The sequence below is a fragment of the Schistocerca serialis genome, chromosome 2, assembly GCF_023864345.2.
Source record: "Schistocerca serialis cubense isolate TAMUIC-IGC-003099 chromosome 2, iqSchSeri2.2, whole genome shotgun sequence".
NCBI classification, from domain to species: domain Eukaryota; kingdom Metazoa; phylum Arthropoda; class Insecta; order Orthoptera; family Acrididae; genus Schistocerca; species Schistocerca serialis.
Window position 1 is genome coordinate 491,089,369 of NC_064639.1, and position 12,803 is coordinate 491,102,171.

Genomic DNA, 12,803 nt, shown 5'->3' on the forward strand with positions numbered 1-12,803 from the left:
TTATTAATACTAATACTAATGAATTATTGTTCCTTTGATCAAGAAACTAAATTTAGTTTTAAATCAACATCACTAATGATCTTTTATTTTTCATTTTCTGAAGTGAATGTCCTATGTTTCCTACTAATGAATTTATGTCTTTTTTGTTAATGAACACTGTACAAGGTTATATATATTCATAAACATGTGAACTATTTTTCAGTTCATTACAAGTTTTATTATCTTCATTAGGTACATGGTCTTTAATTGCATTCCTACGACTTTTATATCCTAAAAGATTGGCAACTTGACATACATTTTACCATAGGTTATTCTTTTTGTCAATAATCAAACACACTTTTTTATTATTATATGTAAGCTTGTTGCTGGCAAGGTTGATGACTGACTCCATTTAATAAAAATAATTTTGATTAATAAAACTAAAAACCTAAGAAATTTTTTCTTTATAAGTGGAAGCCATTCAATCTAAAATGCGTAAATTTGCATATCCCAGGAGTCAATCGACGATTTTACTTTACAAAAATACACAGAAGGTGATTATACGAGAATGTGTAGACAATGTATAATGAAAATCACACAAGAGTGTTCAATAGTAGACAAATTCTGTCTACGAGTGGAAAAAACGTTTGTATGTATTATTATGAAAAGATTTATGACAAATTGTGAGTTAAGAACATTCAAAGTTATTGTTGTCAATGAAAAACGATGAACAACAGACTAAGACACATAACATGAAAAAAATGTGTTGACTGTCAAGAGGGTAAAGAAATATAATATTATTATTCAGATCTATCACGTTTATACAAACACACAAGTAAATGTAAAAAAATTACTCTAGAATGCATAAAAAATAAGAAAGCCCATTTTAAAATGCCTTAGTAACTTTTTTATATTAAATAAGAGACGAAAATGGAGTGATTCACGATTGCCCAACTTGGTGATTATTGTGGAAAAAATAATTTAATCTTGTATAGTAAATTAAGAAAAGCTGATCTACTAATATTCATTAACAGACACTGCAGTGTAAATGTTTGGAAACGATTAGCTTATTCTATAATTGCCAATGAAGATGAAATTTTCCAAAATAATAAAGCAAACCACTGAAAGAAATATTTCCTTTTTCTAATGGTGTATGGAGAAATTATGAAACATAAGAATAATTAGATGATATCAATGATACAGCATTTGAAAACAGTCTATGGACTATAAATTTCGAAAACAATCTAACCTTGCTTGACCCACATTTCTTATTCAATGCATCTAAGCCGATTATTCCGAAAATTCTGAAACACTATCTAAGAATGCAACATGGCTTGAAATTTAAATTAAAATTTTTAGTGCATACATGATGCAGACGTATGAAAATATTATGGAATTTATATTTCAAACAGGAAACTACAGAATCACTAAAGAGTAAGAGACAATTAAAAAAATTTGAGGGGTTTGCTGTAAAAATTGGTGTTACCCTCAAGTTTTCTAGTTTTAGAAAAAGGGAGTGAAATTTTAAGAAACCATATAAATTAACCATTACTGCTAAAAATATTGTTCTTTTTATTTGTAGTGATATTATTAAATGTATATATTTGCTCTCTACTTGAAGTTATAAAATGGGTTTTCAGTGCCAAAATTGTTGGTTACACCATTTTTCCTCCAACTTGTACTTTTATACATCATTATTGCTCTCTACAGATAAAATATGTATTTACTGCTAGAGTGAAGTAACCTACATTGTCATAGTTGTAAGAAAAATGATGGAAATAAACTGTGCATTAAAGGATATAAACAACATTTATTTACCAGTTTGCTACAACCATGAGATGCAAAGTACAACTTCATTCTTTACTGACTTTATTGCTCAAAATAATTTGGCTTTTTATGGTAATATTACAAAAATGTCTAGGAATTTCTCCCAGTAAACAAGCAATCACTCATTTTCGTCTTGTTCACTCAAAGGTATGCCTGTACCAGACTCTGGAAGCGTAGCCTGTGAGTTAATAATATCTTCATAAAAGCTGTGATGAATGGTAGGAACATATTTCATCAGTTTTCTTAATCTTTAGCTTTAGCATGTGTTATTGTCAGTTTTTTCATCTCAGATAATTTCAAAAGTGTGAGAAAACTTGGTTGATGTATTTGATGTTCTTTTTTGGTTTTCTTGCAATTCATGGACGTGTATGGCATATCTCGATTTACTGTTTCATAGAAATCGATTTCAAAAGCTTTCTGCCTTGTGAAATATCAGCCACTGTATCTTAAGCCAGGTGATGTTATCACCATTCATACATAGTTTATTTTTAACAGTTATAGGTTTCAAAGGCTTGATGCTTTTAAAATTGTCTTCCTATAGATGAGTGACTCGAAATTTATTTCCTTTCTTATGTGCCCCCCCCCCCCCAAATTCTAATAAGACTTTCAGAATCAAAAATATATTGTTTTTTCAGCATCCCATTATCTACACATGAGAAATCCTGGTCACACACCACAAAAGAGTGTCTTGATACAAAAATATCAAATGCAAAAAACATCTCAGGATCATATCTGGCCAGTTCTACATCTTCCTTCATTTGGGAGGTTATCATTTCAGTTATTGCTGTGATAGTTCCAGTATTTTCATCAGTTAAAGGTGCTATTTCTGTTTTCTTAATTTCACGAGTTTTTCACATATCATAATGTGGTGGATGGAATGAAAGAGTGACATCTGAAGTAAATACTTGACAGTAGGGAGACTCCGTTATGGGGTTGTAATTTTGTTCTTTGCACCAATCCAAATACAAACGTTGCATTTTTGCAATGATCTGTTCAGGATTAAGGTATTCTCGATTTCGATTTTCCTTTCTGGATTAGTGACTGGTAGCTTGGTAATGAATCTGTGTGTTCTTTGACTTGATGTTTGACTTCTGCAAGAGTTTTATTTGCAGGTTCACATTTACCACGATTGTCTGAGGCGACTTCTCCTCTTGTTTGTAAGAATTACCAAGATGAAACTTCCAAAAGGTAGCTTAAAAAGCCACACGAAATATGAAAGTTGTTTTGGAAACCACACATTAACGTGAGTACCACCCTGTTTCTTTAAGGTGTATGTACAAGTGAATGCAAGATGTGGTTCTGTTGTTCCATATGACCGCTTTTTCACTGTTTGTTGTACCAGTCCACAGATAAAACTTTTTTGAGCTAACTCACCTTCTTTGCCAACAGAATAGAACCTTTTAAAACTGCACTGCCTGTCTTCTGCAGCAACATTAACCTCACAGTTTCTAGAAGAACTGCAATGATAGAAACTAAACTTCATGTACTTGCCAGTAACACATTCTATCTTCTTCTCATTTCTTTCCCAGAATCAATATTCCTTGTTTTCTTTCCAGCCTTTTTTTGAATGACAGGAGGGTCATTTTCAATATCAATGATGAAACTTGGAAGGTAGGAGACAAGGTACTGGCAGAAGTAAAGCTGTGAGGACCAGGCGAGAGTCGTGCTTCAGTAGCCAAGATGGTAGAGCACTTGCCCATGAAAGGCAAAGGTCCCGAGTTCGAGTCTCGGTCGGGCACACAGGTTTAATCTGCCAGGAAGTTTCATATCAGCGCACACTCCGCTGCAGAGTGAAAATCTCATTCTGGAAACATCAATAATGTTTCCACTTGCATCCAGATCAGGAATTTCATCTACTTCAAGGACAGGAACTTGTTTTAGTTGAAGTACTTAGCATTTCTCCATCATTTCCCGGATCTGTGAAAGTAGGATTATCTCTTTTACTTTGTGGATCAGTTATAGGCACAACAGATGCTTGTACTCCTGCTGTTTCAGCACTGGCCTGTCTTTTCAAGTTTCCTCTTTTTAAGCTCCCTTTGGGCAGTTTCATAATCAGAGTTATTTTTGTACGAAGGAGCTTTTGAAACACATTTTTCATCAGATTCCGAATCAGAATCACTAAAATTTTCTTCAATAAATGAATCCAAAGTGGGTTACACCAATTTTGTATTCAATTAATTTCAAAATAGTTGTCTACAAGTTACACCGTTAATGTTTTACTCCTGAATGACACCTGCTAGAAGTACCAAAATGATAGGTTATAAAAAACAATGTAATGAAGTAACCAAAAACAGAAAAATATAAAAAATGGGTACTTGTGGCCTACATTATATCTGCATGAACCCCTCATTTAAGACTGTTGAATAACGTGTTTTATCACAAGTATCTTCTTTTCAACCTTGCGGTTCTGTTTGGTCTGTAAATAGAATTATTGGCCTAGAATTAGGAATTAATAGGTATGTTTCATTAAGAGCTTTATCTGGTACTGGCTTGCCAGAAACAATAAAATATTAGAAAGATTGTATTAGTGTAATAAATAAAGGTCAAATATAATTTCTATATGTGATAAAATTTGTATTATAACCTGTGAATAAAAATGTGGATAGAGTCATAAAATATGGAGATATAGGTCATGGTATTGCTCAGAAATTCGAAAATTCTGCATTTCCTGTAGTGGTTGATAATATTCCGAAAAGTAAAACTAAATTAATGTGTCTAGTAATGTTTAATCATTTGATGAAAATTATCAATTGTCTCTGTTAAAAGTAAGACTGTCTAAAAGACAGAATCATGTAAATCCCTTTGTTTCACAAATGAAAGTAGTTCACACTACTGTCATATAAAAAAATTTATCTAGGCTTGTTTCAAGTCAAATTACAAAACATGACAAAGTGAAATTAATTTGTGATATGTGTTTACTCCTCTTCAATAGTAAAGAAAAATTAAATCACATTGCTAAGTTAACAAGACATTTTAAGTTAAATTATGAAAGAAAGCTGAACACATGAGTTTTAAAAATTATCAGTATACGCAGAAAGTTCTGTTCATTATTTATGCTGATACTGAGAGTTTGCTGTTGAAGACAGATACTGCCCAACCTGACCCCAAAAATTCATATAAAATGGTATATAAGAACCATAAGCCAAATGATTTCTATTACATTAAATATATAACTGGACACTACAAAGATCCGGTTGTTTCTCATGAGCCAAATTGCCATAAATAGTATATTAAATCTGTGAAAGAAGGGGTTGAAGAAACTAGAAGTTATTCTGCAACTTAAGAAATGAGACCATTTACATATGAAAAACGATGAAGACATGCAAGATCAAAAATTTGTTCATTATGTAGATGTCATTATTTACAAATGAACAAAAAAGTTCTTCATCATGAACATTGGACTACAAAATATATAATACATTATATAATGGTTGTAATTTACAGTGAAAACACCCAAATTTTATATCTATTTATCTACATCATTTATCTGGATATGATTCTCATTTGTTTGTAAAAGAACTTGGTTATGATAGAAAGGATATAGATTTAATACCAAATAATAAAGACAGATATATTAGTTTTGGCAAGAAGACAGAAAACATGAAGATGAGGGTTTTTGACACAGTTTCATTTATGATTTCAAGTCTTGATAACCTTTCATCAAATTTGAAAAAGGATCAAATGAAAAATATTTTTTCCCAAAATCTGGTAATTAAGAAAGTTGTCTATCTGCAAGATTACATGAATAGTTGGAAGAAATTGGAAGAAAAACAGCATCCATCAAGACATGAACTTTTGAAAAAATTGAACAACTGTGAAATAAGTGAGAAAGACTATAATCATGCACAATAAGTTTCGAAAAATTTAATAGAAAAATCTCTCTGACTAACATGTTTGATATCTTAAAATTGATGTTTTCTTTTGGCTGATGTATTTGAAAATTTTAGACAAACTTGTATAAAAGCTTATTATTTAGACCTATCTTGGCATTTTCTGCACATGATTTATCTATTGATGGTGTGGTAAATATGTCTGGACAAACACTTCAATTAATATATGATTACAATATGATTTTGATACTTGAAAAACGAATAAGAGGGAGTATATACAAATATTGTAAGAAGAAAGTGAAAGCAAATAATAAATATATGAAGTACTATGATGTAAGAAAGTGGTTGAAATATTTAGCATATTTAAACGCAAATAATTGATATGACTAGGCTATGAGTCAATATTTACCATATGAGAGGTCTGACTGGGATCATCCAATTTCATTCAATTTTACAAAAATAAGTGAAATTTCTAGCAGGTCATCACTTGGATATATATTCAATTTGATCTAAAATATCCAAAAAATTTCCATGATGCCATAAATATTTAGCAAGTAAAATTGTGTCTGGATCTAAGGAAAGCTAGTTATTAACCACTCTGCAAGGCAAACATAATTATGTAGTTCACCATAGAAATTTTAAATAGTATTTGTATCTTGGAACAAAGATAGCAAAAATTGATAATGCTTTAAAATTTAAAGAATTTCATTAGTCAAAAAAATATATAAATTTGAATAATAATTGATAAAGCTTTAAAATTTAAAGAATTTGATTAGTCAAAAAATATATAAATTTGAACACAGATTTGAGAACTAAGGCAAAGAATGATTTTGAAAAAGATGTCTACAAATTGATGAATAATTTTATATTTGGAAAAAGATGGAAAATATATAAAGCAATGTAGACATAAAATTAGTTTTGGATGGAGAAAAATTTGAAGTGCTTGTAGCAAAGCGAAACGTTTAATAGAGAATACATTTAATGAAAATCTTGCTGCTATCCATATGAATAAAACAAAAATTGTGTTTAATAAGACAGTTTATGTTGGAATGGGTATACTTGATTTATCTAAAGAACTGATGTATGATTTTCACTATAGAGCTATGGAATCAACAAATGGTGAGAAAATTTAGTTGTGTTATCAAAATAGATAGTTACATATACAACAGGAGTCTGAAGATTTCTATGATGAAATGAAATCAATGACTGATATATTTGGTATTAGTGACCATCCAACAGCTAATATATACAATATTCCCCAAGTAAATGAAAGAATGGTAGCAACACTGAAAGATGAATGTAACAGTAAAATAATGGAAAATTTCGTTTTTAAGAGAAAAAATGTATGCCTATAACATAGGTCACCGTTGGTGAATGGGAGACAGAAATGCGAACTTGTACGATGGATGCTTCTTCTGATTTAAGATTGAATGCCTGGATATGCAGTAGTTGTTAAATCTTATGACATCCGCATCATACACACCACCAACTGCAAGGAAACATTGTAATTATCAGTCTTCTCGTACGTTGTTGGCTCATTGCTATTGAGTTGTTGAACCTGTACAAAGCGAGATCATGTCTGAGTGAACCTATGCCGTAATGTTAAAAACAAATTGTTCTCTTTTCAATTAGGTATTTTGATATTCACATTAAATTGTCCCTGATGAACAGTCGTTGGTTAACTATCATTGATTAAATCACTTAATAATGTCGTCCACGCTTGATATTTCACTTGGAACGAACAGTTTATTGTTCCTTGGCCACTAAATACTTCATAATTGTCGCACCACATGCACACACAGTTGGTTGGTAAAGTCAGTTCTATTAAAATTGAGTTTCTTGACAATTACGACAACTTGACTATTCAGTGTAATTGTATTATCTTTGTGAAGTCGTGTAATTGTGTCCAACTCGAGACTAATTGAGTGTAGTCCTTTGATATACTATCCACTCTTCTTTTAGTTCCAACTATTTGCAAGTCAAGTCCAACATTCACTAGTTTCGTCAATAACGTTCAATTAATCCATTATGCATGGTTAAATGCATCTATCAGTTCCTGTCTGTGCTTAGAAAATCAGTTTCCCAAGTTCGTGAATCACGTCACGCAAGAAACACTCCTGAACTCAAAAATATCTCGTCGAGTTCCGTACTCTCAATAACTAAGACAAGAATTGTTCTCGCACGTCTTTACAGGATGAGAGCCAGCAAGCGACTTCTTCTGTGAAAGAGTATTGTAGGCGCATTGAATTTCTTCGTTGTGCTTACAACTCTCTTACACATAAAAGATATCTCTGACTAACGTGACCTTGGACTTAGCTTTCAAGATTTTAATTGCAATTATCACTTGCCTATTTGTCCATTAATTAAATCTGAGGGTTCTTCCTCCTCTTTTCATAACAAAAACTCTCCGTGATGTATAAGGTTGTTGTTATCAAAACTTCTTGGTGTTAGCTTATCGGCTAAGATGTCGTATTTGCCAAGATAACTCTTTCCTACTTCATATTATGATATTCTGTCTTAATTGACTGTGAGGGGGTCGTTGGCGTGTTATACTTGCCCCCCGGATGATGAAGTAGGTATTTCATTCCTACTTCGAAGTCCTTACTTATTTCGGGTCCTTATTTTGGGTTTTCCATTCTCACATACATTTACAAATTTGAACTGTACACCATTCATACATATACATCGTCCTTTACAGAAAATGAACGTAATGTTCATAACTCAAATAATCCATTTTATTGCAATGTTGACGTCGCATCGTCGCACTGTCTCTGCGACAGCACTGGACCATGTGGTCTGCGAGACATGGCCCAGTTCGAAGCCTGTTCTTCCGCTCCGAACCGCTGGCGACGCTGCTACTGCATCAGATCGTACAAAGCAGCGATTACGATCCGATTGTCGCCGGTCGAGGGTTGATCTCGTTTTCCTGTGGTGACATCAGCGGTAGACTGAACCACAGCTTAGTGCAGCCTGCAGCTTGGCTGTCCGCAACATCACAGTCGTAAATCTAAAACACTTATTACACTCCCTCTCTTTGTGCACACACCCACCCAACACTAATGGTTCACTATTTACTAACGACAGTATATTTTGTTTCTGCCTAATAATGTCATCCAATAGTTTGAATGGTGTCTGATTATTCTATGGAAACTTCTTTAGCTTATTACCCTTGGATTGTTCACACTATTATCACTTAATTGTTTTGCTTATGTCATTTAAAATAGTTCTCACTATCTGGTACCTTCATGGTTACTTGGTCTCTTTCCATAGCAACTTCGTTTGCTTTCCCCAAAATAAGTGATCTTATTTTAAAATTAATCTCCTATCCACATTAATCCTGAGTGTAGTTTTCATTGTGCTTGCGTGTGTACATGTGGTGCCTTTGTTATCACAAAACATGTCAACAATATTCCAAATAAACATTCATCTTAATCTAAAACAAACACATAATTAATCAACTAAAATTCCAATATATTATTCTTTTTTATGGTCTGATCAATTAATAACTCAATTGAACTTATATTCATTGATTAATCCATCTTGACTTAATTAAACTTAATTAAGAAAACACTAACGATTACAAATTATTAATCTACTAATCTAAATAGAAAATATGAACTGTCTTGATCTTGTATCACTTTACAAATCTCTTGATATAAAATTCTTTCTTATAAACTAACTAAAATATCTTTTTAACTCAAAATGAGGATAAACTACTTTTACTTTTCTATGTTCTTCATCTCCGAGAAGGTAACTTCCAGCATGAGGTATCTGAATAATTCGGTAAGGTCCATTATACAGATTACACCACTTCTTATTCAATCTCTTTTTCCTTGATTACTTGTTTTGATTTGTTTTGTTCTTGTGGTGGATGCTGTCATACTGGTCGACGACAGACACACACGGTCGTGGCGACCGATCGCCATGCTTTTCTGCCTGTGAATGGGACCCAAATGTGTTTCACTTTGTGTGTTAAGTATAATATTATTGTACCTACGACAGAAACAGTAAAAAACAGAGCAAAGAAAGAGTTGGTAATGGAAATCACCTGATGCTACGACATTTTTAACAAACGGTTGAATTGGCGGTATTATTGACATATCAGCGTGATTCACACCCTGTGCGATATTAGTAGAATGTTATGCAAACAAGGGAAAATGAGACTTTATGGGGAGCATCATTTCGGTGTCAGGACTTCGGTTATGAATTAAATTAGTGATACAAATTTCTAGACTTCAGAATTAAATATTGGGTAGATGCTCTCTTGTGGGCTCTTGAGCCTGCTGGAGTGGCTGTGCGGTTCTAGGCGCTACAGTCTGGAGCCGAGCGACCGCTACATTCGCAGGTTCGAATCCTGCTTCGGGCATGGATGTGTGTGATGTCCTTAGATTAGTTAGGTTTAATTAGTTCTAAGTTCTAGGCGACTGATGACCTCAGATGTTAAGTCGCATAGTGCTCAGAGCCATTTGGGCTCTTGTGACGTAAAGACCGTGTTCAGAATTTTTGTTATGACGTGAGACACTTGATGCCACCTCAGTCACGACAGTGTTATGATACACACCCTTGCTGGAGTCAGCCGTTGCCGTCCGACATAGTCCATTGTGCACGTCAACAAAAATAGATCAGACAGCCATGTTCCGAAAGCAGAAAGTAAGTCTACAGTGGGAGAGATTAAATGCAACCATGCAAATATAATCTGAAAAGATTCAGTAATACTGGCAAATTAATCAAAAATCAGTGTATTTTCAAAAAACAATTTAAATTTTTTTTGAAAAGTTTATAATTGCGAGTACTCACATATCTGGCACACTAGTAAATCTTATAATTCATGAAAACACAAAATTTACATAGTCTGGGCTCAAGTGTTCTTAAACATTAATGGCAATAAAAATTGGTACTTGATCTACGTAGCTACAGTAATTCTTGTAACTGAGGCAGCTGATGAACTTTAACACTTCACTGCCATTGTGTAATCAATTCCACTGTACATTTTAATTTAACTAAACATTCTGTACACATGACTCACCTGCAGCATACACAAGACAGAATGCTAGCATTTTCATTTACAAGAATTTTTTAAACTTTGTTAGGTGGTCTAATGGAGCAGTCAGTGCCCATTTCTTCTCACAGAACATATCAACACGTTGCACTGTATGCACATTAATTTCAGTTTTCTTACGGTATGGTGCCCTCCAAGAATTAAGTTGCTTTGTGGTGCAATCTTATTTCTCCCCAATGATGTAGAGCAAGATGTAGACAACATGGATATTACAATTTAAATTTAATCTAAGGTAGTCAAAAATATTGAACTAATATTTGTCTTTGGGCAATTGGGCGCGTAAGTCGAAACATTTTTCATTAATATTACTTGTACCTCAGTCGAAGAAACATTTTGTATGCGAGTTTACGGTCAACTAGAGCACGCCCTGCTTCTGAAAGTGACGAGACAAGTATTCGATGCAACTGAGGTATGTAGGGTTGCTGTAAACCTTGGTGAGTATTTCAGCTTGCTTGTCTTCGCTGCTGTAGCTCTGTTGTATGTCGACTCCGTGGGCCTCCACCCCGAGTATGACGCCCATGAGGATTGCGCAATGGAGGGCGATGGGAGCGCAGCGGTCCATGTCCCTGCGGAGCTCCTGCAGTGGGTAGGCGTCAGCTTGCTGGTGCAGCCCCAGCGCCTTCAAGGTGGCCTGCAGTGTGCCGTGGTACTCAGACACCAGCTGCTCCAGGTGCTGGCGGTGGGTTTCTTCGCTGGCGTTTGCGTACAGGAAGTGCACCACATCTATCGTGGGAGCTCCAATGTTCACCATCTGTGGATTTGGAAGTGGGATCTGTTATTATCTGGTGAAAAGTAGAAGGTAAAGAGACTGTTCATTAATTCATTAATGGCGTTTCGCAGATCCCATCAAATAGGATAACCTTCACTGATGTAGGACAACTTACGTTACACATTAACAAAAGACATGGGTATTGTAGAAACATAATGAGTTCGCTGTACTAACAATGGACTGTCAGTACACTACTTAATGGTATTCCTCTTCAGTTACACTAGATATTTACCCTTCATATTCTATTTGTAGCGTAATATTTGCTTCAATACAGTGGTATTTGAAACAATGTTATCAGTATCTCTTAATATAGAATCCTGTTGACAGTATATTACTAACTGCCAGGCAGCTTTACAGTGAACAACAGTTCAATGTTGAATGAGTCCACAGTAATCATGTAATTACAAAACATGGTCGCTTACGCTTACCGTTGTCAAAATTTGTTTTTTTATTCGTTGTTTTTCTCATCTTCAGGGACAAATCCCAAGTGCAAGTTTGCACACAGGCGTAAATACAGCCGCTAGTCCATAACTTAAGCAAGTTAACGGATACACTAAAATATCTTGGACCACCCATCAAACAGCAACTGAGATGGAAGCCTCGGGTACTAACCACCCAAGAGGAAGCCTACAATAGACTGAACTACTGACTGGCCGAATTCGGGGATTACACCACTCAACTATCCTCAGCATCCACAAATTCTTTTGGTTCAAATGGCTCTGAGCACTATGGGACTTAACATCAGAGGTCATCAGTCCTCTAGAACTTACAACTACTTAAATCTAACTGAGGACATCACACACATCCATGCCCGAGGCAGGATTCGAACCTGCGACCGTAGCGGTCGCGCGGTTCCGGGCTGCAGCCCCTCGAATCGCTCGGTCACACCGGCCGGCACACAAATCCTTTATTTCACCAGTTCTCCCCTACGAAAATGTGACATGGTTGTATCGCTCCACCTACTAGTGCCTCCAAATCCGTGAACGTAATGCATCATTCGCCTACCTGTATCGCCTACCACCTCATCATATTCGACCCCTCCTGATGCACATTAAACATCTCCACATATCCTATGCTGTCAGCAAGCTAGAATCCTAACCCTACTGTTTACCCTCAGATCATCAATTCCGATATGCTGGCGCGCCTTTACCAATACATCCCACTGTCCCTACACATACATAAATTCCGTATTTTATCCCAACGTAACTTCAACCGACTTCTAAAACCAGACAATAAAATTCGCCCTGATATTTATCCATCCTGTCAACAGTAACTCTACCCTACCCATCTCACTATACATAGGGCCTACCCCCTCACTCTTCCCTCTCTTTTTCCTCAC

At 34.8% G+C, this 12,803-nt stretch overlaps 1 protein-coding gene across 1 annotated transcript in view; it reads right to left on the reverse strand.

Moving 5' to 3' along the window:
• Positions 1-10,423: 10,423 nt before the first annotated feature.
• Positions 10,424-12,803, reverse strand: part of LOC126456119 (uncharacterized) — a 58,945-nt gene continuing 56,565 nt past the window's right edge. The window contains exon 4 of the mRNA XM_050091872.1: positions 10,424-11,446. Within this exon, the coding sequence (XP_049947829.1) occupies positions 11,051-11,446 (396 nt within the window). The 3' untranslated portion in view covers positions 10,424-11,050. The remainder of the gene's footprint in view (positions 11,447-12,803) is intronic.